Source organism: Pezoporus flaviventris, unplaced genomic scaffold (genome assembly GCF_033815535.1).
Source record: "Pezoporus flaviventris isolate CSIRO_AGI_PZ_B2104156 unplaced genomic scaffold, CSIRO_AGI_Pfla_v1 ptg000041l, whole genome shotgun sequence".
Taxonomy (NCBI): domain Eukaryota; kingdom Metazoa; phylum Chordata; class Aves; order Psittaciformes; family Psittacidae; genus Pezoporus; species Pezoporus flaviventris.
The window spans coordinates 4,179,873-4,207,867 of NW_026892589.1; the positions used below are offsets into that span (position 1 = coordinate 4,179,873).

At 46.2% G+C, this 27,995-nt stretch overlaps 2 protein-coding genes across 4 annotated transcripts; both read left to right on the top strand.

The window, feature by feature from the left end:
- The first annotated feature begins 1,099 nt into the window (after window positions 1-1,099).
- On the top strand, window positions 1,100-4,444 carry LOC133275750 (dynein light chain 1, cytoplasmic-like). Of its 2 annotated transcripts, none has more exons than XM_061465858.1 (3): window positions 1,100-1,241; window positions 1,876-2,018; window positions 3,829-4,444. In XM_061465858.1, the coding sequence occupies exons 2-3, from the start codon at window positions 1,887-1,889 to the stop codon at window positions 3,964-3,966; spliced, it is 270 nt and encodes an 89-aa protein (XP_061321842.1). In that variant the 5' UTR covers window positions 1,100-1,241; window positions 1,876-1,886; the 3' UTR covers window positions 3,967-4,444. The 2 variants fall into 2 exon arrangements, with proteins under 2 accessions (XP_061321842.1, XP_061321843.1); XM_061465859.1 differs by having other exon boundaries at window positions 1,103-1,241; window positions 1,881-2,018.
- A 2,927-nt stretch (window positions 4,445-7,371) lies between these two features.
- RNF10 (ring finger protein 10) lies at window positions 7,372-27,989 on the top strand. 2 transcript variants are annotated; one of them, XM_061465860.1, is made up of 18 exons: window positions 7,372-7,590; window positions 13,532-13,734; window positions 15,637-15,836; window positions 16,584-16,652; window positions 16,868-16,958; window positions 17,986-18,170; window positions 18,247-18,383; window positions 19,557-19,717; window positions 20,308-20,436; window positions 20,593-20,851; window positions 21,081-21,214; window positions 22,270-22,387; window positions 22,726-22,827; window positions 23,309-23,443; window positions 24,060-24,157; window positions 24,390-24,450; window positions 24,609-24,767; window positions 25,618-27,989. In XM_061465860.1, exons 1-18 carry the CDS (start codon window positions 7,428-7,430, stop codon window positions 25,692-25,694), a joined length of 2,481 nt encoding a protein of 826 aa, XP_061321844.1. In that variant the 5' UTR covers window positions 7,372-7,427; the 3' UTR covers window positions 25,695-27,989. The 2 variants fall into 2 exon arrangements, with proteins under 2 accessions (XP_061321844.1, XP_061321845.1); XM_061465861.1 differs by lacking the exon at window positions 16,584-16,652.
- The last annotated feature ends 6 nt before the right edge of the window (window positions 27,990-27,995 follow it).

Genomic DNA, 27,995 nt, shown 5'->3' on the forward strand with positions numbered 1-27,995 from the left:
ACAGCCTGAGAGGACGCGGGGTCCGGCCCCGAACACCCCGGTGCTGCCAACTGGTTATGTGCTGGGGGAATGTACCTGACAGGGTTAAAAACCAAACCCGAGGCACTCCATACACCGGATTTGAGTAATTTTGCAAGTAGTTTTGTGCTAATCTCTTTAAATTTTTAGTTCTGCAGTTTCCTGGCTCAAAGACCTCATCGGGAGGAGGTGGGAGGGTTGGTCTGCGGGTTCCCATGAGGGGGAGGAGTTGCCTCTGATTCCTGTTAGGGACATTAGTACAAATGTGGGACCTTTTCTGCCTTTTTTTTCCCCCAAAAAAGCTGCTCCGCTTACCACATTATTTGAATCACCCATGAATTACCTCAGCTTTGTAGACACAAGTCCTATAACCCTTCCTCGTAACAGGTTGAGGTGAGACCTGAGCCTGCACTCCCCGACGTGGAGCCATCTCCCCTACCACGATGTGGGGACAGTAGCGCCCTCACCAGCTCCTACCCCGATTTTCTCATGTTTTTTATGCAGAATTGAGCAAACAGTGAAATTCTGATTTTGCTACTTTGCCCTATATTTTTTGTAGTTAGATGCCTCGCAAAGCATCACATGTTTTTTTGGACCTGTTTTGCTTGGGATTCTTTTGTCTGCCTCAGCTTTAGGGAAAGATGATCTTTGCCTACCAGAGAAGCGACCGGGAGAGCCTCTCTCATGTTGCAGTCACAGACTGCTGCACAAACGCCTGCAAGCAGGCACGTTCAGGCGGCTCAGCCATGAGGACAAAGAGGCGAAGGCCAAGCCGAGGCCGCGCACCGCCGGAATGCAGCTATCCCACGCACACCCGCCAGCAGCGCGCTGCGGCCGCACCATGCCCCGCGCTCCCCCGAGGCCAGGCTGCGGAGCCGCCCTAGGCCGCGCCCCCACCCAACCCAGGGCTCGGCCTCCATCTCTGCCGCCACCCGTCGCTATGGGAACAGGTGCAGGCGCAAAGCATGCCGGTCTGAAACAAACTGCTGCAGTAAAATGCTACGAGAGCACCAGGTGTTGGCCAATAAGCGCTCGGGGGGGTGGTAGCAGTGACCAATGGCTGTCTCCTCTTACGGAGGGGGTGTGGCTAGGGGTGCTTGGAGGCGACGGCGTTGCGCGCGGGTCGGTTAAACCGAGGCGGCTGTGGAGGGAGCAGCTTGCTGTTCTTCTGCGCCTTGCTTGCTCCCATCAACTAGGGCTGGTCCCGCGGCAGCGGCCGAGCGGTGAGGGCCTGAATGCTGGGCTGGGGCAGCTCCTGAAACGTGCCTCGTCTTATCCGGTCTCTGGGACGGCTGACGCTGAGCAGGTGGTGCTCGGGCACCACCGCTGCCCCGGCCTTTGCTGAGGGGTTACTTCAGCCCTTCTCGCACCCCCGGGAGCTCCAGGCTGGAGGCTTTCTTGGAGCTGTGCGGGGCTGTGGTCCTTGGTGGGGAGCCCTGGGATCCTTTCGGCTTTCTCGGTAGGGAAAGGCCGTTAGGGTTGGGCGCTGGAGCGGCTGCGCCCTCTCCCGGGGCTGCTGGCCTGCGCCGGACCGCTGCCGGGCTGGAGAGGGCCTGCGGAGGGCTGAGCTGGACGGGCGGCGGGGTTTGAAACCGCTCCGACGGCGTCTGTGGGGCTCCCAGTTGGAGAGCGGCTACGCTTTGGGCGGCTTGAAACTTCTGTGCCTCTGGCCCAGAGCACGGGCTGCACCTGTACCACAGCCGGCAGAAATGCTGCCCAGCCACGGCTGAGGGCGCTGCACGGGCTCCGAAACCTCTCTGGGAATGGTGGTACCTGTGTGTACAGTAGGTGCTCACAGGTAGGTGATCCTGGCAGGTAGAGCCCCTGTGACTCTGCATTCTCTTCTTCTTTGCTCAGTGTAGGCAATCATGAGTGATCGAAAGGCTGTGATCAAGAATGCAGACATGTCAGAAGAGATGCAGCAAGACGCTGTGGAGTGTGCTACACAGGCACTGGAGAAGTACAACATCGAGAAGGACATTGCTGCTCACATAAAGAAGGTAGATGTTTGCTTGTGATGTCCTCGTGAAATATCTATGCACATGAAAGATCAAGCAGGCAGAATGCTGCTAGGCAAGTAGCTCTAGAGAAACAAGTTCTCGAGACACCAGATAATCAAGTTGGACTTTCTGTAGGCTGCTGTCCTCATGTTCCTTTCTCCACCCTTTATGTGGACTTTTCCAGGTTCTGCTTTTCTCTCACAGTACCTTCTACTGAAGCCTTTTCTGCCCTGTCCTGTTGCCCAAGGTGAACAGAGAGTGGCCACTGACTGTCCCTGTGACTGATGAGCTGGTACAAAACACAGGGCCTCTATTGTGTTCTCATATGGTTTTCCTTTGGGAGTAAACCTGTTTTACATAGTTCTTGGTTTCAGTTTTATTGAAGTTAATCTTAAGGATCTGTTCGCAGTTCTGTCCAGCTAGGTCAAGAATTGCAGAGTGAAGTAGTTCTCTGCAAGTCTACTGTAATCACAGCTCTCCTTATGTAGTGACATAAGCAAAAAAGGAGGGGAAAAAAAATCCCACCACAAAAAATATCCCTGGTGGCACTGATTATCTGTTGTTTGCAATGTCTGTGTCATTCTTTATGTAGGATTAACAATACTGAACATGGGAAAGATCTGGTTGTGATAATTTCCTGCTTCGTCAACTCCGGAGAATGGAGAAACTAAAGAATGTCCATAGAAGTTAAACTGATCTGAGTGGAATTGCTGTTTAAATGTTAAGGATTATTGGGCTGCAGCTGTCTGGCGTTAACTGCTTAGCATTAGTTTATACATTTGCTGAAGGCTTAGGCTGCAAGCTGTGAATTCTCACGCAGACATGTTAAACTTTGACATCTGTGATTGTTCCATGAAAGAGGGGCTCAAGAGCCAGTTCAGGCTGCATGGTAAGGAAGCTACAACTGCTATCAGAAACCACAACCTCAGAGATAACATGAAAAATGTATGGCCCAGGGACAATGAAGAGGTCCAGTGAAGAGCAAGACTCCAGACCCTAATATTATTGCTCTAAACTGATATGTGAGGGGTGAGGAACGCCAACTGTGACAGTGTAATTTTCCAGGAATTCCTTTGGGGTCGTTCTCTGGAGGTACCCAGCTCGAGTTGTTTATACTGTGGTACCACTCAAATTATCTCATTGGACTTAAAGCCTGAGGCTCTGCTTCAGGATATGTAGGGCAGACAAGCTTCTTGAACATAAAAATTATTTCCAGTAAGCAGAATGATTCTTTCCACTAGAGAATACTGGTTTGCTATGCCCACAGTTGAGAAAGGCATCTTTTATTTTATTTCCCAAATGCAGGAATTATCTGTGACAGTGGAAAAGAGAGTTTAGTCTAATTTTTCAGATATTCTTTGTAGCAGCTACTGTGAAGTTGCAAAGGATTTGACAGGAGTAAACCACCCGTTCTCAGATTTGTTGATAGTATCTGTGTTACAGAGCATGTGGCAGAGAATTTTCCACTGCATCCCTTTCGCAGATGAACAGTGAGGTCTAAATTACGGCTTAATCTCTGCGGGTATAAACTATAGTGTTGAAGCTTTTACTCAAGGGCTCTAGTTTCAGATGCTGCTGTGAATTGCAGGGAGAGGAAGACTTTCTTTCCCTTCACAGAAATAACGTTTTAAACTTACTGCTGCTTCGGGTGGGAAGCACTGTGTCTCTTTTGTTTTTGTCTGACTAAGCAGTAAGATGTAAATAAGATAATCCTAGTGTTTAAGAGCATCTGCTCTTCCTCTAATTGCCTTGCTCAGAGAGTGAATACCAGTTTAGAAGAGTTCTTAATTTCTAGTGATCTATATTGCAGGAGTTTGACAAGAAATACAATCCCACCTGGCACTGCATCGTGGGGAGGAACTTCGGCAGCTACGTGACTCACGAGACCAAGCACTTCATCTACTTCTACCTCGGCCAAGTGGCTATTCTTCTGTTCAAGTCTGGTTAGACCCACGGACTGTTACTGAACCTCGCATCTGGTTACAGGACTGTGCAGATTCCTCTGACTAGTTACTGCAGCCTTCCTGAGGACGCAGACCTTGATCTTCAAGGGCAAAGGCAGGGATTATGCTATAGCAGATGATATTACATTGTGGATATAAAAAAGGAAAAAATACCAAAAAAAGTCTTCCATGATTTTTTTTATATTATTTTTTTTCCCCCAAAGGCTGCTTCTTTGCTAGTAGAGCTGTTGGAGCAGTTTTGCCTTGGAGAGTTTTCTAGCAGTCTACAGTATTGCCCAGTTACCACTTGTGCTATGTAAGTACAGAGAGCGTTTAGTTCTTCCTGTCACAATCCTCTTCTTCCGAGGTGGTTTTTGGTGGTTTCCCCTCCTGTGTGGCTGGATGTGCTGCCCCAGGGCCTGGGCTGTTTCTGCTGGTGCCTCAGAGAAGTGCTTTGGAAAATAAAAGACTAGATCCGCCTGGCCCCCACGATGTTGTTTCTGGCTGCCTTGGGCAGGGTGGGTGGCTTGCTCGGGACGTTGCTGCCGGTCCCTCCGCCCCGTGCGGCGCTGACAAGAGGAGCGCTGCCGGAGGCCGGGCGGGGCAGAGCCCTTCCTGCCGCCCGGCCGGGGCTCGGGGTCGGGGGCGGTTGCAGGAGGGCGCTCTGCGTCCCGGGGCCTCCATCTCCCGTCGTGCTCCGCGGCGGCCAAAGACTACGCGTCCCGTCGTGCCCGCGGGCCCGCCCGGGAACGGCTCCATCCGGGTCCCAGCCCCTGCCGCGGGGGTCTTGTCGCCGTTGTGGGGGTCTCCGCCATGGACGGGAGTCTCCCCTGTGGCTCCGGTGCGCCGGGTGGCGAAGGGCAGGAGTCGCGATCCCCCTCGACCGGGCCCACTGCGGGGCAAGGCGAGCCCGAAGGCGGTATGAGCTGGTCTCTGCTGGGGGCCGGTCCGGCGGGGCGCGGCTGGGGATACCCTAAGGAGACCGCGGCACACTCGAGGCCGTTAAACCATCGTCGAGAGGGGCTCCGGGCCCTTGGTGCGGGGCTCCGGCCTCCGTTCGCTTTCCTCGTCAGGGAAAGGCCGTCGGGGCTGGGCGCTGGAGCGGATGCGCCTTCTCCAGGGACTGCCGGGCTGGAGAGGAGCTGGGGAGGGACAGGCGGGGTTTGAAACCGCTCCGGCGGCGCTTGCGGGGCTCCCGGCTGGGGAGCGGGTGCCCCAAGTGAGGGTTTAAACCCCCGTTCCTCTGGCGCGGAGCACGGGCTGCGCCTGTGCCACAGCCGGCAGAAATGGCGGCAGCAAACCTGTTGCCAGCTGTGATACAAATGATGTGTACAGCTACTTGGTAGGTAGGTACTGCAGCAGCTCTGAACCCTTTCCTTTGTTTATTACAGGTACCTATGGGTGATCAGACAGCTGTGGTAAGGGATACAGGCATGTCAGAAGAGATGCAGCAAGGTGCTGTGGAGTGTGCCATTCAGTCTCTGTAGGAATGCTGTGCTTGAGTGTAACATTGCAGCTCATATAATGAGGGTAAGTGTTTGCTCCTAAAGCCCTCCTCCTGAGTGCTATATGGACTTCAAAAACCAAGGAAAGATGTTGGTGGGTAAGTAGTGCTAGAATAGTAAGTTCTGTGGACACTAGATAATCCGGTCAGATTTCAGCTGCAGACTGGTGTCTTCATGTTCCTGTCAACATGCACTTTTCCAGTTCTTCTCTTTCGCGATTCGTTCTATTTAACTCCTTTCCTCTGCTCCCAAGGACAGCATTTGGGCAGTAGTGCTCATTTCCTGGTGGCGTCTCCTGCTGGAATTTGTCAGGAAATACAGTCCTACTTGGCTGCATGCTGTGGGAAGGAACGTTCACAGCTGTGACACAGCAGACCAGTCACCCCATCTCTTTCTGATCAGGTCCTGTTACTGGTCTGCTCCTGATGGTGCTCAGAGCCATGGACTGACTCTCTCACCTCAGTTAATCAGTTGTGTGCTAGCAACGCAAAGCCTCGTGCCTTCAGCCTTCCCCAGGAAGCAGATTCTGGCCACCAAGCACAATAGGATGGATTTTGCTGCCATGGTTGATGTTTTTATTGTAGTTAAAGAAAGAATAGCAGAAAAAAAGCCAAACCTAAACTTGTTTGTATTTGTTTTCTTTCCACAGCCAACTTCTTTGCTAATAAAAGTCTTGCATCCTGCCTTTGGAAGTTTTATGGCCATCTGACCTCTTTTTCTAGTCCTGCCTGTGCTATTTTCATATTTCCCTGCAAATGTGGATGACTGAGTTTGTTAGAAAGTTTATTTTCTCAAATGCAAAATATCTAAGCACTGTAATAACAATCCTCATGATTTGGTCAGTAATTCTAAGAGTAATAGACTTAATTAGGGAACAGACAGGAGTTAAAGTAAGGCATTTTGTGGGACTTCTCCTGAAATATGAGCTCTGCCATTTCATACTGCACCCTGACTTGGTATAAAAAACCTGCAACTCCTCTCCCAGTGAACTTGAGGCCCTCATCCCTAAAATAAGGGGAAAGGGATCAGCCGGGGCACCCAAGCCTTATTTTAAGGGTTAACTGAAATGCCGATAGAATTTGTTGCCTTGTGTTTTTTCCTCTTTTCTTTTGCTTTGAAGTTAAAGATCACTTGAATTAGGCATTGCAGAGCGGGTTTGCGCCTTTCAGAGTTACTTGAGCAATTCAGTGGAAATACTTGGTTTCTTATATCCTCTCAGGCCTCTTTGGTCACAAGCTGAGCCCCCAGGACTGTCTGTTCCTACCTGCTGAAGAACTGATGGTGTTCAGCTCTTCCTGCTCCGGGCCTCTAACAATGTGTGCTTTGGTCGTTTCCGCTTTGGAAAATGAAAGACTGGATCCCCCCGGCCCCAGGACGTTGTTTCTGGCCGCCCGCCGCCCGCAGCGGCTCGGTGCCTGGCGCTCGCAGGGGGTGCTCGGGGCCGGGCATTGTGGGGCTGCTACCGGCAGAGGGCGCTCTGCGTCCCGGGGCCTCCATTTCCCGTCGTGCTCCGCGGTGGCCGAGGACTACGCGTCCCGTCGTGCCCGCGGGCCCGCCCGGGATCGGCTCCATCCGGGTCCCGGCCACTGCTGAGGGCGACTCGTCGCCATTACGGGGCAGCGGCGGCCAAGCCGGGGCCGGGAAGGCGCTGAGGAGCCGGTGGGTGCCTGGGTGGTGCCGACCACTCGGGCGGCAGGGAGAGCCGGGCCCCGCGGGGCTCCGTGAGCAGCGTCTCTTTCCTCGTCGCCCGGAGCCCCGCAGGCCCGGCTCGGCCTCCCGCGGCCTTCCTCCGGTTCGAGCGGAGCAGCGAGAAGATGTCGCCATGAAGGAAGCCGAGTCCGCTCTGCGCCGCCCCCGCCGGTCGCCCCCGCGGGCCATGAGCCTGGGCCCCCGCCGGCTCCGCCAGCGCCCGTCCTGTACCCCCGCCCGGGGCCGCCTCTTCCCCCCCGCGGCGCCCGTTGATGCTGCAGAGCCCGCCCGGCGCGACCCCCGCCGCAGCCTCTGCCATGGACAAGAGCAGCCCCTGCGGCTCCGGTGCGCCCGGCTCCTCGGCCGGCAGCAAAGGGCAGCAGCCGCGGTCCGCCTCGGCCGGGCCCGCCGCGGGAGAGTCTAAGCCCAAAGGCGGTAAGAGCCGGCCGGGGGGAGCGGGAGAGGCCGCTAGCGACGGCCCCTCGGGGTCTCGGTGGTGTGTCCGAACCGATGTTAGCTCGGGCGGGAGTGACGGCGTAACGCGAGCAGTGACCAGTGTGAGGCTGGGGGGCTTTGTGCCGGCATGGGCTGGTGGTGGGGCTGAACCCCTCGTTATGTTGTTTGTGCTGGGTCTAATTGGCTTCGTTTCAGGTCACTGCCTTGTTTTGCTTTCTTTTTCCTTCCTCTTCCGGCTTCGCTCAGTGTTGGGCGAGTTGCAGGTCCTACTCTCTTCTTCCTTAAAGGATTAATGTTTTATCTTCATTAGCATTGCAGTAATCAGCTTGAGAGCTCTGGTTTTATAGTAAGAACGGATATTTGCTGATGCATATGAGCCCTTCATTCTGTACTCGAGTGTGCTTTTACTCCTTGATTTAGGAGGTCTCATACCAATATTGATACAGCATTCCCCTTACCGGCTGTGTGTCAGTAACCTCATTTGGAGGAGCTCAGAGTTAGTTATGTGTTGTTTGCTCATCTGGCACTTAAACCAAAGTGTTGTCTGTCACTGCACACAGCTAGTTTTGCTGACACAGTAGTTCATGAGGAGGCATTATGGCTCCTATCATCTGTCTTTTCAAGGTAAGACCTAATCCGCCTCCTTTCTCTAAACTTGTCTGGGAGCAGAGTGTTCCTGGAACCTTGCAGGTCTTTTCCCTAAAAGCTAGAAATGGGGCAGTAATGATTAAAATGAGAGGTTTTAGTTTCAGAAGTATTTATCAGAGCATCAGCAGGTTGCTGCAACACCATCGCTGTACTAATTTCCTTCCTCTTCAGTGGCTGGTTTCAACTGCATTACTTCAGGTCGCTGAGAAAGGAGCAGTGTATTCCAGAGGGTTGACAAGATGAGTGTCTTGAAGGTGTTGGCTCTTTCTTGGACTTTCTGAATGCATTCAGATCCCAGTTAACCAAGTATTACCTGCCCTGCACCTGGGTTAACTGATCTCCCACAGGACAGACTGGAGTGACATGGGAGATGGCTCACCTGCAGCTCCCCAGGTTGTGGTGTAACTGGGACTGCACTGAAATTTGAACTTCAAACCCATGAAAGTCTTTTTAGGAAGAACTTTTTTAGGTAGTCGTGTCTGGCAGAACTTCTAACTGATCTGTCAGGGGTTTTGTATCAGCAGCAGGATTTGATGTGGGGGTCTTGTTATCCTTGGCTACTGCTGTTATTTTTCAGTCTCTTCATGTTTTTCCCCTCTCTAATGAGAGTACAAATGGAAGCAGGGGATACCATGTTCTAGGTGTGCAGCAAGAGTTTTAGAACCAGATCTTTGGCTTCTGACAGAGTAACAAAGTATATAAACTTCATGCACTGTGAGAGGCAGTGGGAAAGGCTGACCTGAGGTTTTCCTGTGGGGCAGACCTGGTTTCTGCCCCTGTGTCACCAAGAGGTACCTGATCGCTACAGCTTCTTTTTTAGTGATGCGCAATGCTGTGTAGAGGGTTGTTCACAGAATACAGACATCTTCTTTAGGGAGGTAAGATGGCCTGTCCTGTGGCTGGGATGTCTTCACACTGAAGAAACAGTATCTCTAGTGAGAAAGGAAATGGAAAGTCTGTCATTCCAGCCCAGAATAAAAGTGTTAGGTGATGTTTTTCTTTTGTGGAATGGCACCTTTTACAGGCTTGAAACATCACTGGTAGCAGAGGAGCAGTGAGAACAGAAATCCTGATGTACCATACTCTTCTATTCCAATACAATTCACTGACTTTTCATTAAAAAAAGCCCAACTTTTCTTAACACCTCTTTCTTAATAAAGCAGAAGAAAATTTTGGTTTGATATAATTCCTCTTCTGAGATGCTGTTCCTTAACTACAGTGGAGGACAAAGGCTTATGGAATTAGTTGCTTCCTTTAACGTGCATTGAAGAGGCCTGGCAAAATTAGAATCTCTTTTGGTAGGACTAAATGTATATCTGGGAATATCTTAACTGAAGGGTACTGAAAACTAAATGAGAAGATTCCCTGGCTCAGATTAGGGGAGGCAGCCACAGAATGAAGATACAGGACACAGCTGTGTTACATGTTTTGGTAGCTGTTGCATGCAAGACACTGGCTGTGATCTTGAGTTCCTTCTCATGGTGCATGTAACCTATGTGATCCTCTCGATTTCTCTCCCATTTCAGGAAAGGTATAGGATTTATTCTGAAAATCTTGAGTCTCCTTTGGAATGGGAAGTATCCATATGGACCACAGACCTTCCCTGCAGTGCTGACCCTTAGTTGCACTCATGGTCACTGGATGGTCCAGTCAAGCTCTTGCCATTTAGATGCTTTCCAGAGTTTTCTACTGTGATCGAGTCCAGCTGGGGAAATGAAGTGGACATTCATTAAATCTTGTGGTAGCTTCTCCTGTTTCTCTTGCAGCGCAGCTAGAAATGGGTTAAATAGAATACCATGAGCTCTTGTATTTGTGGAATTTAGATGCCCACTATCTTTGAAACTTGGCCTTAGAAATGAAATTAAACTTGGAAGCTTTCAGCAGAAAAGTTTCTTTGGCTTGTATTAGTGCACCAGGAATCACATCTCATTAGGGTGAAATAAAGCAGCTAAGGCCAAATAAGCTTGTTGGATTTCTCTGCAGTGCTCAACACCTGATGGGCAACATTAATTCTTGCAGATGTTGCTGGGCCTTATTATTACAGCGTGAGTGTGCTGAGCTGGGGTGTGTGGCTGCTCAGTCACCTCTTGCTCATGGATGTTTGCCTTCACAGCAGCAATACCTTCAGTGTGTTTTCATGCAATCACCCTGAGGCTTAAGTGTGACCCAGCACCCAAACCCCTTATGCAACATGGCTGGCTTCAACACAGCTCAGCTGAAAAGAGGGGGCAAAGAGAGATGAAGGAAACTGCAGTCATCATCCCAGGAGTAAACTAGTATTGAACTCCAGGACCAAAGTGATCACCTAGAGCTGGTTTTAGTCCTGTGAACTTGACTTCCTTTCTCTGGATCTTTGGGAATAGAGGTCCTCCAGCGATGTGGTGTCCAGCAGGAAAAACCACAAATGTCAGAGCTTGCTCCAAAAGGCAAGAACAGCTTTGCTGCTGGTTGTATAAAATTACATACACAGTATTTGCTATAAATCTCTGTTCTCTTGGGGGAGTGGATGGGTCAGTCTGTGTGCTGCAGGTTAGGTCATGTGACAAAAGCAAAATGGCTGAGGACCTGAGTGGATAGCAAGTACCTCACCAGCGCTGTAGTTGTTGCTCATTCCTAAGTTTCCAAAAAGAGAAGGAAAAAAGAAACTCCCCAGTCCAAACTGACAGTACCTAAAACTGGGATCCAACAAGAGACAATGGCAGTGAGAATCTTCCACTTTTCTCCCTGCATGAGTGCGAATAACCCTGTCTTGTCCCACTCTTCATGGGAATGCAAGGAGGGGTGATACAAAGCAGAGAGCACCCTGACGTGTAGCTTGCAGGAAGAGGTTGGATTTGCTTAGATTTGGGGTGGGGGGAAAAGTGTTCCAGTTTATGAATGCATACTCCAGGCTCTTGGTTGTCTGTTGACAGATTTCAGTGCTACTCTGATGGACCAGAATCCTCATGAGGGTAATTATTCTGCAGGAAGAAACTTGGAATCAGTTTTGGAGCATTGTTAGACTGTGTTACAAGGCAGAGGTGGAGAGGACTTTGCTATGAATTGTGGGAGTCACTGTAGTGAATCCTGCAGGCTCTAGGAGAGGGGTTGGAAGGACCTGTAATATGACAGGAATGTGGGTGAAGTGGGTGACAAATTTAATGGTGACTACCTTGATTAAAACTATAAGTGGTAGGAAATTCTTCTGTCGGCTGCAGGTACAAACTGTTCCTTGTTCTGGGGCCTGTAAAAACCCACTTGAGAGTGAGCTTCTCCTCTTGAGTTGTTTCTGCAAAGTTGTTACAGACGCAAGAAGTGCGTGCCCCTCTAGTGCACTTATTGGAATTGCAGATGCAAGAGGGTGGTTGTGCTCTAAGCTGACAAGCTTTGCTCCTGAATAACTGAGGGGATAGTCCAAACCTCTTCAAAATAACTTTTTTTCACCAGAGATCCAGTGGTGCTGATTGTAGCCTCTTCCCTGCAAACACTCTCAAAAAAGGTCTATCTAAGTAATCATTCAGCCAGACCTGGTCACACCCTCGGTACTTGGCAGCTTCTGGTGTGGTTCTTTCCTGATAATACTCAACCCATGTCTCTTTAGCCTGACTGATAGCACTGCAAGCTGTGCAAACTTGTCTCTGAGTTACACATCTGGGGTTCTGATGGAGTTGGTTTAATTAAAGGATCAGCCTTTTGAATAGCAGAGTAAATACCCAGTTCTGGGGATAGTTTGCCTGTAGAATGGGTCTGTCACATCACAGGGAAGTAATGATATAGTGTAGTGTTCTTTTACTTCTATAGTTGCAGTTGCAGGCAAAGTCTAGCATGTGCAAGAAACAGACCACCATAAAACCCAGTCAAGCCACTTTTATTACCTGTTCTTAAGAAGTCAGCTCCTCAGTAATGCACAGTAACACAGACACCTTCCAGTCCACTGCCCCTCTCTTTTGAGAGTAATGTGGGATTAAAAAAAACCCTAAAAATAACAAAAGGAAAGAGACTGCATGTGAGTGATTCCATTGCAGCTGTTTTAAATGCTCAGTTAGATTGGAAGTGGTGCTGGGGAACGGGAAAACTGGGGCACTGGGAAGGAACCAAGCCATTTAAGAAACACGATGCTGAATCACAGTGGGGTGTTTGCCTGCCATGTGAGATTTCTGTTAAGGGGTGTGGAGGGCTCTGAGGTGGGGAAACTTGTAGGTTTTTATAAAATGGGTCTGGCTGTTTTTCATGAGGCATTCCTGCTTGTGTATAGCTCACTGAGTATCCAGAGGGACTTTGGGGCTGGCTGATGTGGATAGACATCTTGTTAGGCCTGTGGACTTTTTGCTTCCAAGCTTATCAACTTGCCTCTCCTACAAATAAAACTCAGGGCAGTTGGTGGTAATGGTGGGTTAAGTGTGTTGTGTCCTTGGGGCAACTTCAATCTTGTGTTAAGACTGGTAGAAATACCTTAATGTATTAATTTTCTGTTCTAGCAGTCTCATGAAGCAGCTGTTTAGACACAGGAAACCCCTTTCAAGAGCCTGATTGGTTTTCCTGCTCTTGGCTCCATTCCTGCAGTATTTTGCTTTGTGTTTCATCTCTATGTCCTACATGAGGATCAGTGGTGTGTTTAGCAATACTTTTGGGCAAACATTTCCTGTTGCATAGGTTGGTGGACTTAGTACTTGGGTATGTCCCCTGCAAGGCCAGAGCATTGGTTTGGTGCTTCATGATCGATTAGCATTTGTTGGCCTTGTGAAAGAAGTAGATTTGTTTGGGTCTTTTTAGCACAGCAGGCAGAACTGGGTGAAAACAGGCAATGGGGTCTTGTGAAGTGGGAGACTTCAAGACAAATAGAGCATATTTACATATACAAACACAGTATATTTATGTAGAGGAACAATATGTGATGTGATGTGTGTTTTCAGAAAATAGAAGGAAAATGTTAACTAGTCCATTTTTGTGATGGGACATGAAGATGTGGTGTTGATGTTTATCACTCCATGTACCAGGCAACAATCTGGTGACAGCAGTTCCAAACCTAGATAAAGAAAACTCAACCACTACTAAAAGAGGGAGCACAGCAACTACATCCCTTTTTTTTTATATACTCTTTGACCAGTTCTTTTGGGCAGTGATAGGAATAAAATGGTTTGAGGGCCTGAGGGGGTGAAACTGATACATCCTGATTTGATGCCTAACCAGGGCCCAGGGCAGTGGTCTAGGTGAGCATGTCGCAGAGGTGCAGTACATGCGGACAACTCCGAGGCTACCAGTCTGATCCTTGTGTTTCTTCTTTTTCTTTTAGATGGAAAGAATGCCAATGGATCCAAACAGCGTTATAATCGTAAAAGAGAAACTTCCTATTCAAAAAATGAGAACTTTTCCAGTCAGTCCCGTCGCTCCAATTCACAGAAAAGCAAAGCTTTTAATAAGATGCCTCCTCAAAGGGGAGGTAACGGTGGAAGTGGCAAACTTTTTAGCTCTTCTAATGGTGGAAGACGAGATGAGGTGAGAGTCATAATGCCATGCCTCCAGGGCCTTCTTTCTTGGGACAAGAGGATCACTCTGACCTGCCTAGATAGGTCTGTGTTCAGCTCCTGGGCTGGGAAGGGAAAGAGCGATAAGAGGTGCTAACATCGTTGAGATGCCAGAGTGAGCGTGAGTAGAACAACTTGGCAACAACCAACAACAGAAGAGGAGTGCTCTCTGCTCTGAGATATTTGCAGTAAAAAATGCCATCTGAGGAATGGGTGCCTAGACAGGCCATGTACATACCTCCTGAAACAGAGGTCCTTGATGAAAATATCTAGCCGATGCAATTTCTAGGTTTTAAGTTTGGTGTGATCAGAATCACAGAATCGTTTAGACTGGCAAAGACTTTTAAGAATGAGTCCAGCCATTAACCCAGCACTGCCAAGGCCATCACTAAACCATGTCCCAAGTGCCACATCAACATGCCTATTAAATACCTCCAGGGATGGTGACTCCACCACTTCCCTGGGCAGCCTTTTCCAAGGCTTGACAACCCTTTTGGTGAAGAAATTTTTCCCAGTCTCCAGTCTAAAGCTCCCCTTGTGTAACTTGAGGCTATTTGTTCTTGTCCTTATCACTTTTTATTTGGGGGAAGACACCAAGACCTACCTTGGTACAGCCTCCTTTAAGGTAGCTGTAGAGAGCGATAAGGTCATCCTGATGTCCTGATGATCTGCTCCATAACCTTCCCTGTCACTGAGGTCAGACTGACAGCCCCATAGTTCTGCTTCCTGCTCTTCTTATAGATGGGTGTCACATTTGCTAATATCCAGTCAGCTGGGACCACCCATGTCACTATGCTTCCCCCCACATGCAGTAGAAGATGGAGATTCTCCTTAGCCCTCCTTTTGTTGCTAATATAGTTACAGGAATGATTTTTATTCTTTTACAGCAGTACCCAGATTAAGTTCTAGTTGGACTTTGGCCCTTCTAATTTTCTCCCTGCATAACTTTATGGCATCCTTTTAGTCCTTGTGAGTTGCGTGCCCCTTCTTCCAAAGGCCATAAACTCTTCATTTTGTCCTGAGTTCCAGCTAGAGCTCTCTGTTCAGCCAGGCTGGCTTGTCTTTTGGCATATGTGGATGGCCTGCTCCTGTGCTTTTAATGTTTTCTTAAAGCCCCAGACCTTCTTGGACTCTTTGCCCTTCAGGACTGCCTCCAAAGGGACTCTGTCAGCCAGGCTCCTAAATGGAGTCTGCCCTCCGGAGATTGATTGTGCCTGATCACTGCAGTGTACAACTTTGCATGTGATGGTGGTGTTGGGAGAGTAATTGTATTGGCCTGGGTGATGTCAGGATGGAGTAAAACCAGATTGAGGCATTTATGCTGATATGGGTCTAAATACTGTATAGACTGTTCGTGGGTTTTCATTGAGAACTTTGCTTTTCCAGTTTTAGTGGATGAGCAGCTCTGCTCACCTGAATTGCTGACTCTGTCACAAATCACCTGCTGTCTGCTGAATTCTCATTCTTTGCTTTTCACATAATGATGTGAAAACTAACCAAAACAGTCTGTGCAAATAGTGATCAGACTTGTATTATTGGCTGTCTAAAAGAATGTTGTCAGGATTTGAACAGCTGTCTTTTGTTAGTAACCTTGACTACTATGTTTTGCCAGCTTCTACTTGTCCTTATGTGGGCTGTTCTTATGCTTTCCTCCTTTTGATCAGTGTGGGGTAAGACCACTCAGCTCTGACTTTCAGGTTCTCATGCACTTCTAACGCTGCACTACTTGATTTGCAGAACTGGAATGGGAGCAGGTGAGTGAGTGGATGCTCTATACTCTGTCCATAATCATTGATGGGGCCTGGGTATCAGCTTGTATTGATGCTTGTGCAGTAAATTCTAGCAAGTTCTAATAAATGCTGTTGTCTCTTAGGTAGCAGAGGCTCAGCGGGCAGAGTTCAGCCCTGCCCAATTCTCTGGTCCCAAGAAGATTAATCTGAACCACTTACTGAACTTCACTTTTGAACCCCGTGGCCAAGCAGGCCATTTTGATGGGAATGGACATGGCAACTGGGGGAAAAGGAACAAATGGGGACATAAACCTTTCAACAAGGAGCTCTTCCTACAGGCCAAGTGAGTGGAAGACCAGCAGGGCTTTTAAACTTCTCCAGAGACACTGAGCTGTAAGGGGTGATCAGCCAGGGAATTGTGCTTGACCTTCCCTACTTGTATTGACTTTTCCAGGGTGAAGTTACCTCTCTGAAGTGTTCTTAGTGGTAATGACTATACTTGAAAGGGATAAAAGTACATCAAAGTTGTCATCTTTACCTATTTACAAGGTATCTGATGGAGTGAGTCCTTTAGATACAAAACAGTTATCCTTCAGCTCTAGTTTTCTAGCATCACTTGTGGACTATGACACTCTGTTAGGGAAGACCAATGTAGACCTTATGGCAGACAGCATTTTTTTCCAAAGAATAGTATGCTGAGATGGTTGGGGTAGCAGTTGCTGGCTGAAAGCTAATCTGAATCTGTAAGTCCCAGAAGCAATGACTCCTACGGGTCTTAGTTCTTAAACTGCTGATTATTTCACAGGCCCATAGGTACGTATTATAACCCAAATGATGACCAGTATTGTAATCCAGGAGCAGAACTGCTTTTGACTGGAAGTTCTGGTCACTTCCACTGGAATTTGAAGCGTAGTCAGGACTTCCTGTATTGGAAAGACAAAACCAGCTATTTTCAGCATTGATGCTTCTGATTTTTCCCTATTGTTTTGTGGCTTGTTGTAGTGAAGTCTGTTTGCAGGAATCCCAGTAGCTGTAGTTTTTGTGACCATATTTTTTCCACTTGTGGATTCCCTTTTTTCTTTTTTAATAGATCCTGGAAGGAGCTGGCTGTTTCTTACAGTTTTTGGAAAACCACTCTGCCTGGCTCATTCTGTAGTTAGTATGTGATGATATTGTGTCTAACTGAAATCAGACACATCTGTATTCTGGAAATCTGGTTATGACTTGAACTCTTTTGGTTTTTGTTCATAGAAGTTACTGTGCCCAGCAGTTCCCTGCTGGACAACGAAGAAGCTCAGAGAATCCTATAGGATAGTTCTCAAAGAATTTTTAGAAACAACTGAGTGGATCATCTGTCTCTTTGCCTTTCCCCAGCTGCCAGTTTGTTGTCTCTGAAGAACAGGACTACACAGTCCACTTTGCTGATCCAGATACCTTGGTCAACTGGGACTTTGTGGAGCAAGTGGTCAGTTGTGATGGGCTAGATTTTTTTTTATCTTCTTCTTATTAAGAAGCTCACCCTGTCTTTAACTGCCTCTTTCTCTCTGTGATGTTACATAAAACTCAGCTGTTTTTGAGTTGAGGCCTCTTCTGTCACTCCCACAATACTGGGAAAGATCTGTCATGGAATATATTATGAAATACTTTCATGACAGGAAAAGAGAAGTGCTAAAATCTATTAGGAAAATTAGCAGCTTCTTCTTGCTTTCGCAGATGGGAGCTCATCAAAAATAGTATCTGACATTCTGTAGACAGAGTCCTTGTGATCGAGATATTAACAGAAAACTTGGGCATGAGTCCATGGAAGAGGACTAGAGTGTAGGATTTTGAAGAATTATTCTGTGCATAGGTGGCCTGTCTTGCCTAGCAACAAAATGGAAAATCTCTTGGGAATTATGGTCAGAACTTTGGGTTGCCTTGAGTAGAAACTTATTATGTGCCAAGTCTAGTCTTGGTGTATGGTGTAGGTGGGGAGGAGGCAGGAGACCTGACACTACAAGAAAAATGAAAAGTCTAGGTGCTTGCTTGGCAGTTATGTCTCTGCAACGTACAGATGCTAAAGCATCTGACTGAACTAACATGTTCATGGAAATAGGTAAGTTCAGTCTCGCAGTTGAACAGAGCTGCACAAGTCTGCTTGTGTAAGTGAGGCAGCAGAGCTCATTTGCTGTCTTCTCAGCGTCTGAATTCAGATGAAGAAGATGCTGCTAACTCGTAAGAGATGATGAATACAGGACTGGGAACTTGAGAAGAGTCACTTTTTTAATGTCATTAGAGTAGGAATACCAGACGGGTGGCTTTGAAGGCTGTTCCATGTGCAGTCTGAAGGTGTTACTTAGTTCACAGTGTACTTAATTTCTTGGTAAATAAGCAGAGTCTAAAGAGCTGGAAGATTGATTTGTTAGAGTAGATCTTACAGTGGCTTATTCTGTAGCACAGGAGCTGATTTCCAAGTCTAAAACTTGTGCTGTTGTTCTCATGTGCCATTTCAGCGAATCTGTAGCCATGAAGTGCCCTCCTGTCCCATATGTCTGTACCCACCAACTGCAGCAAAGATTACCCGCTGTGGGCATATCTTTTGTTGGGCCTGTATCCTCCACTATCTCTCCTTGAGTGAAAAGACCTGGAGTAAATGTCCTATTTGTTACAGCTCTGTTCACAAGAAGGATCTCAAGAGGTGAGACTTGGTATTTATTGAATGATGTATCCTTTTGAAATGTGTTTGCCCCACTAACTTCCTCCTTCCATTGCAGCGTTGTTGCTATGGAAACACGTCAATATGCAATTGGTGATACCATTACCATGCAACTTATGAGAAGAGAGAAAGGTGTTCTTATAGCACTGCCCAAATCTCAGTGGATGGATGTGGTGCAGCCTGTTTACTTTGGAGGTGAGTGTATCTGAGGACTGGTGGTTGGCCTCCTACTCTTCATGTGACTAGGGCTTGTGTAGAGAGAATTTATCATGGCAATGCCATGCTGTCACCTTAACCAATCTACAAAATATGGGGTTTAGCAGCTGAAAACCTTTGTGACCACATGTTAATAATAAGCTTTCTACCTACACTTTGTTTTCTGTAAGGCTTTAACTTGTGTGGTATTTCCCTTCAGGTTACTGCACTGCAGACTCCTGCCTTCTCAGTCATTGCTATGAGTTTGTGTGTTGTGTTGTAGGGTCATTGGTGTGACTCTTGCTGCTTTTGTTGGCTCTTCAGTGTCCTTAACATTTTTATTTCTCCTGGCTCCTCATTGTACAGCTTAGCAAAAATAACTGTCTCTGTATAAACTATGCTAGGGATGTAATTTTCAACAAGGTTTTCATCATCTTCACTTATCACCTAAAATCTGTGAATGATATGGGAAAATAATGAAAATTATTGCAAACCTATTCCAAACATCTGTTGCTTGACTTCTTCAGTTTTCTCCAATCAAGTTATGTGACTTAACACATCATCATCTTATCTGTTAGTATCACAGCAATTCTTGTGACTAAAGAAATTATCTTGCCATTGCTGGCTCGTGGGCTGGCTTGGCTCCCTTCATTTTGCAGTCACACTTATGAAGGGCTGTGTGCATTGAAGCTCTCTGTAAAAAGTCAAGTCTCGGAGCACACGATGGGTATCCAGCATACAGCGGGTGTGCTTACATGTGTCATGGCCTTTGAAAGGGAAGGACTTTAAATCCTTTCATAAACCAAAGAACAAATAGGCATGTGAGATCGTTCTAAACCCAGGAAATTCAGTGTTAACTTGGTGTTCTATAGACAAGGTTGGACCCTGGGGAAGCAGTGACTGTAGGGACTGTACTAGGATGTGACGCTGTGGTAGCTGTGAAGTTTATAGTTAAGCTGTCCAGTAACAAAGGTGACTATTTTTTGCTAAACTTACAGTTCTTTAGCTTACTCTTTCTGCTGTGCTTCTTGTAAACCCCTCATAATAATGTTGTATACTTTCTTTTTTAATACATATGGGCTTATGGGTTAGTTTGAGCCAAATCAGTTTTGCAGAGCTTTCCAGTTGCAGTATTTTTGCAGATATTAATGATTTGGTGCTCCTTCTTTTCAGATGACCATCACAGTCAGTATTCAAAGCTGCTTCTGGCATCCAGGGAGCAGGTCTTGCAGCTGGTGATTCTGGAGGAGAAAACAGCATTACTAAAGCAGTATGAGGAAGAAAAACACACCCCAGAGGCTTGCTTTATTGAGGCAGCTATCCAGGAACTGAAGGTAAGAGCCTCTTTGGAGGCTTTAGTAATTTTGGTTTTAGAGGTATGCTGGGTACTGACCAATTCTTTTCTGCTGCATAAGTGCTTGTGTATGGTAATTCTGGTCTCCAGAATATACATACTAGCAAGGTGGTGATGTTTGCATAGAACAACATTGTAAATCTTGGATGATGCTATAGACTTTATAGCCCAGGTGCTTTAGACTTTGGAGCTGTAGACTTTGGAGCATGGTGTTCAAGACAACGGAACAGAATGCTTTTTAGTGAATGGTATTCATTCCATTCCATGTAGAGTTCTGCTTTCAAAGGAAGATGTGTTACCCTTTCAGCTCCAGCAATTTCTTGGGTAACATCTGTTGAGCAGACATAAGCAAATCTGTAGAATACTCCTTTTCAAAGCCATTAGGTGTACTACACTCTGTGTGCTTTCCCGTAACAAGGAGAGGACCTCACTTCAAGGGTCACTCTTTGTCACAGATGAATTAAAGGTCTGTAAAAACCTGAATTATAGGACAAGGCTAAAAATGACTATGGTGATAGTCTCCTGGCTTAAATAGCAAATTGAAACTTTCTCTCTTTGGGTGACCTGGAGGAGCGAGAAACAGCACTCTCTGCTGACCAGCGTAAAAACAATGGCATTGCTGGAATAAGTGCAGCTGTGGAAGAATTGGTACTAGAAAGTTCCAAGGCTGTGGAGCCTGCAGTTTCCCAAGAGAAAAAGGTGGGTGACAACTCTGTTCTGGCAGATCTTGTTAATACTTATTTCCACCACTTCACTCTGCAGTCTGTGGTGAAGTGGCACCAAAAACTTCTGCAGAGATGATAATCTTTTGAAGGAGGTGATGTATTACTAATTGTATGCTCTCTGCTGTGATAGTGTGGTGTGGAATATCTCTCTGCTTTTGATGAGGAGCTTGTGGAGCCTTGCTCTGAAATGGCAAGTTCCCTTTCGCCCCCGGTGGAAGCAGAAGAGGCAGTGCTGGATGAAGAGGAAGTACCTGAGGTGGATATAGTAGGGGATCCTGGTACAAATACTATGGAAGAATCAAATCCAGTTGAAACGTGCTGCCAAGAATCTAAAGATACAGTTACCAGTGGACACCTAAGCAACTCTCCTTTTTACTATTTCTATCAAGGTCAGTGCAATGAAATCCTGGAATCATGGGGGCAGAGTTGCCTCCTTTGGGATCCCTCTTGAGGAAGAGGTTTGTCACTTCATTAGATGCAGCAGACCCCTGTGAAATAGAATTCCCACAGAAATTGAGAGAGGAGCTTTAATTTTGTTACTGGAGAATGTATCAAGATGGGGAGAAGGGTACTGAAAATGAAAAGGCAAAGCACAAGTGATGGTATCTTCTCTTGCAGCGGAGGACGGGCAGTGTATGTATCTTCACCCAGTGAATGTTCGATGTCTTGTTCGTGAATACGGCAGCTTGGAGAAGAGTCCAGAGAAGATAACTGCAGCTGTAGTGGAGATAACTGGCTACTCAATGACAGAGGTAGTTATTTTATCTTCTTATTAATTAAGGGCCATTGTTTTAGCAGATTGATCATTGCAGCTGATGAATGAGACTTGTTTTCTTCAGTAACAGTAAATAACAACTATGGATGGGGAGGCGCCCTAGCCTGGAAAGGGGGTCTGTGTAAGGTGCAGTGCCTTATGTTGCTTTTGGTAAGTAGGCTGCAGTCTGTTTTTTTTCTTTTTCCCTAGAAGGAAGTTCTAGAGGTAAGAGAATAGCAAGCTTAAGATTGCTTTGTTGTTAAAGCTGTCTTAAAAGTAAATCCTTTTCTCATATAGGACAGTACCTTGAGCTACACAGATCGTTATCTTTCTCAGTGTGATGAAGTGTTCTGCATCTGTCTTGACAAACAGTTGTTTCTGAGCATCAGAGGTAGAGGAAAATAAAGAGAATGGACAGAAACTTCAGTGGTTGAGATAGAGGCACTGAAAGTACTTAAGCCACTGAAGCTCTGGAAGAGGGGATGGGTCTTGAATTCCGTTACCTCAGATAACGACAACTGTAAGAACTGACATGTGCAGTAACAACTGTACATAATTCTTAATTAATCTTTAAGAAAGTATATGCCCAGGTAGGAATGAATGCAGAGATAGGGAATTGTCTTCAAGTTTTTTACCCCATGTGGAAAAATACAAAACTTGGCTTGTTTCAGTCTAGCAAATTGGTGGTCATTGATCCAGATAGTTGAAGTGTAAAAGGTACATTTGGTCCAGTGCAAAAATAATTATGTCAGAAGACTGGTAATAAAGAATTCTATTCCAGTGGTGTGAGAAGGAAGAAACGACAAGAAAACTGGTAACCAAGGTGGAGTAACTTCATCCAGACATGATTAGGATGTAGTTGGTGGAGCATTAGGTCCTGACCCAGCCCATCTCTCATGTGTTTATCATTTATAAAGTGATTATTACATCACTGCTGTTATTTTTTCCCATTTGATTTTGTGGAAAGTTGGGGGTTCAGTCTCCATTAGCTGCCCATCACTACGGAAGCTTCTCAACCTTGTTGTGATGATATCTCTACTCTTTTTTTATCAGGATATAAGACAGCGTCATCGCTACCTCTGTCACTTGCCCCTCACCTGTGAGTTCAGCATTTGTGAACTGGCTCTGAAGCCACCCATCATCTCTAAGGAGACTTTAGAGTTGTTTTCAGGTTGGTACTGCCTTTTTAGTTGGCTCCGCTATGTATCCATGAAGGTGAAGTAATTCTTATCCCTTAATGGCATATAAAAGAACATACATAGCAGCTTTACTCCTCTTGCACCAACTGTTGATGACTACCAGACAGAACAACCCCAATTCACTATTTTGTAGACAACAGTTACATGAAGAATAAAAAAGCCTGACTGCTTGGAAGAGCATATGTTGTTTGTAACCATATTTTGTTACTAATGTGCTATAGCTGAATATGTTGTTCTCAGAGCTGGAGAAAATATTGCCAAGGTATCAGTGTGGGGGTTTTTGATACCCACTGATGTGCATTGATTCTAGATGACCTTGAAAAGAGGAAACGTCTGCGGCAGAAGAAAGCTCGTGATGAACGGCGACGTGAACGCAGAATTGAGATAGAAGAAAACAAGAAACAGGGCAAATGTAAGTGGTGCTTGTGCATAAGTGGTGGATTTCCTGTCATCTTTAGGTGCTGAGCTGGTGCAGGATGAACTCTAAGGCCTTTAGTTTGTAGTGTGTGCTTAGAAAAAAATTACAAGGGATTAGAAACAATGTCTGCAGAGTGAAAAATAGAAGCTGTTTTAGTCAGGGTGTTAAGTGATATCATGCTGCATACTTGCACATTGTGGGGGAGACAGGGCATTTGGGGGCGCAGCTATCTCTGTGGTGTACATAGGTCTCAGGATTCTTAGTTGCTGTTTTTATGGTAATCGCAATATAGTGTGAAAAGTGAAGAAGGCAAGAAGATGCCTAGGGACTGTTCCCATCCAGCAGCAGGGCTTGTACTGGTCTCTAAAATAGAGGGTGGAAAGAAAATTGACTTGGCACCTCCTAGATTCCTGAAGCACTTGCATATTGACAGTCCTCCACACTGTGTAATGCTTTAATTTAACACCTCTTCTAGATCCAGAGGTCCATATTGCTTTAGAGAATCTGCAGCAGTTCCCTGCTTTTACCTCTTGTCCCAGAGAAACTACCAGCATTGATCATCGGAGCTTCTGTCTGTCTCCTCTTGGCAGAAGCCCGGTGTATCAGACAGGTGAGCATCTGGAAAAACACGTCGCATCCAGCTCTTGACTGTTCTTTTGGGTTCTACTGCTTAGGTCATCACACTAAACTTTCTTAAATGCTGATCAAAGACATTCCTGTTTTGCTTGTAAGATCACGCACAAAAGGCTGACACAGCTAAGAAACATTCTGGTCCTTTGTCTGCTTTTTACTACGTCTGCTTCAGTGGCAATAAGAGATCTGCACTGTAGTTACCCCATCTTTTAAATCTTTGCTAAGGCAGAATAAAAGAAAGGAAAAAAGTTTCCCCAAAAGGAAAGACAAGTGTGTATGCCAGGAGAACACTACTGGCATGTTTGCTTTCTATCCTCTCCATCTTCCCCACTGAAATCAAACATAACTGATGAGCACTCAGGCTGTTGTCCAGTGATGCTTTACCAAGCATTTTATCTTGCATTAAATCTTCTTTAAATAAGAATATTGAGAAAATTTAGGAGGTCCCACTGGGTGACTGATGGATGGAACTGATGAGAGAACTGGCTAATTACATAAGATAAAGCTTTATTTCTACTTCACCCTGATAAACAGCAGAATGAGTGTCTCTGGCAAATGCAGCTGTCTTTAATTACCTGCTGCTTTCTCTGTAGAGTCTATTCCAACTCCACTGTCACCTGCTGCCAGCCAGGTCAGCCCTTTGCTCTGTGGGAGTTTGGAAGAGGAGTCTCCCTTCCCTTCCTTTGCCCAGGTAAGCTATGTAGCAGAGTAAATCTTGTCAGAATTGCTTATGTCTTAGTTGAGGATTAGTCTGAGAACAAAATTGCTTCCCCCACAAAAACAGTGTGGGATAAATCTTATGGAGATAGCATAGGGTTTGAGTGCTTCAGGGGGTTCCTGTATCTTTTTTTTTTCCACTTACGGGGTATGCAGAATTGGTTTAGTACATGGGATTTAATAATATCTTACAACTTCTTTGATAGATGTTGAGAGTTGGAAAGGCAAAACCAGAAACGTGGCCCAAACCTGCTCCGAAGACAAGAGGTGAGAAGATTTGGTATTACTGTTTCAGGTTCTTTACCATGAATCTAAATCTATGAGAACTTGTCACTTCACAAGAAACATCTGGAGTGTGGAGGCACATTTGCACTGCACATGTTTTATACAGCCTTCTGCCTCTCAAGGCACTTTCCCTCTTTCAGATGAGAACACTCTGGCCCTCTCTGTGCCGGTGGATAGTGATGGAGAAAGCGACAGCTCTGACCGCATACCTGTGCCCAGCTTCCAGAACTCCTTCAGCCAAGCAATTGAGGCAGCCCTCCTGAAACTGGACAAACCGTCCACAGCTGCTCATTTGTCAGGTAAAATGGGGAGGGGAGTGAAAAACCAGAGTATTTCCCCTTCTTCCTGTGGGAGAAGTGAGAGCAGCAACTTTAGGGACCGAAAATTGGGCACAGAACAGGGCTGAAAATTGGCAGATGGTGGTTTCTGAACAGCTTGACTAGGGCTTCTGTTAGTTTAAAGCAGCCCCCTAGTGAGAGTTGAGATCTCTGACTAGCAGAGAATCCTGCTAGGACAAAGATGGCTTTTGGCAATCCTGTATGCCATGTCTTTACTAGATCTTAATGTAAGCGTTGTCTTAAGGAGGTTTCGGTTATGCAATTTTAAACTACAAATACCTGAGCTGCTGAACTTAAGCTTAACCACTTTAGTTTGACTGAAATTTCAAATTGGGATGAACTTAAACCTCCAAGCCAATTGCTGGCTGATAAAACTCATTTCTAATGCTCAGTTCTGATGTTTAGCTCTGGCTTATATTTGGGGCTGCACTGAATGATGAAGAGAGTTGGACGGAAGGGCCTAGGAGTTTCAGTGAGGTTGAGTCTTGGCTCCAGTTGTAGTGGTTTTTGGACATGGATGAAAGCTGTACTTGTCTGCAAGGCAAACTGCTGCACACTTGCATTCGTAGGATCTGCTGTTGCAACAGCAGCTTTAGAATTGGGCATGTTTATAGGTGTGGATTAAGTGTTATGGTGTCTCACTTTTTTTGTCTGCAGTCATTTTTGTGTTGAGCTACCTGGTGCTCAATGAGTTGATAGTAAGTGTCATAGACCTGTAGGAGTCATTTAGGCTAGGGAAGACTGCTTATCATTTCTGTGTGATGTTCCTGTTCCACGAGAAGAATGACAGTATCATTTTGATTCTTCACAGAGGAAAAGGGAGGCAAGAAAAGAAAGAAACAGAAGCAGAAGCTATTGTTCAGCACCTCTGTTGTTCACACAAAGTAATTCTGCTGTTCACAAGAAGTTTCCTCTCCTGGTTTTCTTTTCATTTTGCTTTGTTTTGCTGCTATAGTTTAAGTATTTAAATTTGAACAGACTAAACTTGTGTTTCTGGGGCTTCTAGGGGGTTCAGGAGGAAACCATGAACAGGATATGTTGAAGTAAGACCTTTTGATTCCAACTGCTTAATCAGTTCATACTGAAACAAAGTTTCGAAAGAAACAACCCAGAGACAAATCAGCCAAGGTCTCTAGTGTGTGACAGGTTGGTTCTTTTGGCCTAACAGGCAGTCTGAAAGTCTTACACCTGTGTGGCACTGCCAGAATACTGCAATACTACCTAAGTGAAGTTGCAGAGAGCCTTTATTTCCTTAGAAGTATTCATGGGCAAAAGTTCACCTGACTGTGACAGCAGTGCTGTTTCAGTAAAGCTGTCAAATTGCTCTCTTGAGAAACTGCTTTCTGCTGCACTGGAAATGGGCAAAAGAGCTTACTGGCTTTAGAGTGTTAGCTGCTACTATCTGTTCTTTTCCTAAAGAGCAAGAATTCCTCCTGTTCTCCTGGCTTGGAAAGATGTAAAGCTGAGGTGAGCATAGAGCGGAACTTGGCTGCTTGGTTTTGAAGTGACTCTTGATGGATTTGTGTATTTGAAAAGTGTCCTGGTGCTGGTGGCGGAAGGCACCTCCTGGCTTCTCTCAGTTGTTCAACTCTGGTTTAATGTGGGTGAGTGAGGCTGCTAATTTTTTCTCTTTTCTGCCAACTATGGGCTGCACATTCTTTGTAACCTGATCATCTAGAATAAACACTCCACCCTAGGGCTCTTGTAACTACCTGAATGATGTTTGGACACTAACTGCTCTGGAATTGGAAGAACAACTGATAGCTGGAGTCTAGTTAACTTCTATCCCCCAGCAAGAAACTGGGTTCTTTGTACTGGGGTAAGGGCCTCTATCTGCTTGGTTCTGGGATGTTAAGTTGGTCTGCACTAAGCACCTCAGGCTATAACCATGTCTCTTCTGGACCCCTCCCTGCTCTTTCTTTGGGTGGTCACATTCTGCACTGCTTGTGGTTTGATTTGAGCTTATGAGTTCAGTGGTGTGGATTTTGTTGAATAAAATGAACTTTAGGTGTCATGTACCAGTCAAGGCCAACAGTTGCAATAAATCATACGCACATGCACTTAGAGTACTGTACACTTCCTGAGCTAGAGCTGAACTGTCACACCAACATGGAGCACAAGAACATGTAGTTGCACAGATTTAAATCTTGCCTTCCTACCAACAGAATTCGTGCCAGGCAGCTGGTGTAAAGTGCCACGTAACTTACAGCGTGAGATTGATGGTGTCTTCTGTTTTCTTTGGCCCCTCTTGCACCCATGGTCTGCGTGTATGTGCACAGGCTGTAAAAAGCTGATGTGCTCCTCCCTCTGACACTGAGACTGATCTGAGAAAGGACGAGTGTGTTAGATACCTGACTCCAAGAGTCACAGACACCACTGGCAATCATTGGTTGTGTCTCTATTTAAGGGCTCTATGTCAATACACTGATTTTTAAGCAATAGGCTCCCAGTTATACCAGAGCTTCCTTGAGGAACTTAAGCATGTGTGCATGGAAGCCAGTACTGCAGAGTATACTTCACAAAACTCTCCATGTGGCTGTGAACCAGAAAGAAGGGGGAGAGGTAAAGAATATTTCAACTGCTACAGGAGGATGGAGGAAGCACCTGCAAACCATTATTTGAAAGCAGCTTGACTTCACGCTTGGTCACAATTAACTACACTGGATGGAAAGACAGCACAACTTGGCAAGAGACTGCACAGAAACTGAGACAAGATGCAAGTGGTAACACATCTTGCTGTTAATGCTTTAAGTGCTCTTGGAAAATCTTGGTGAGGGCAGAGAAAGCAACCAAGTAAGATTCAAGTATGCAGTTAACTGCATTCACAGTACCATTGGGTTCCTATTTGTACTAGTCATTTTAAGCCATGGAACAGGAGTAACTACTTAGTGTCTAACCAGTATCTGTTGTGTTCTGTTATCTCTGCACATTCATAGTCAACTTTTCTTTGCATTGGAAGGGGGACAGAGTAACTGGAGCTGGTGTAACTTGCCTCCCCATCTCACAGGCACTAGAGCAAGGGAAATGATGTGGGCAAGGAAGACTGTCTCTTCTGCAGGTGCAGTCTCCACAGGACAGCATCTTCAAGTTGTATCTTGTTTTCCTATGGATTCAAGAGATAATACCAGCAATGCTACTTTCTTGTAACTGATTGGTGTAAACATAATAAATATCTAAGCAGTACTTGTA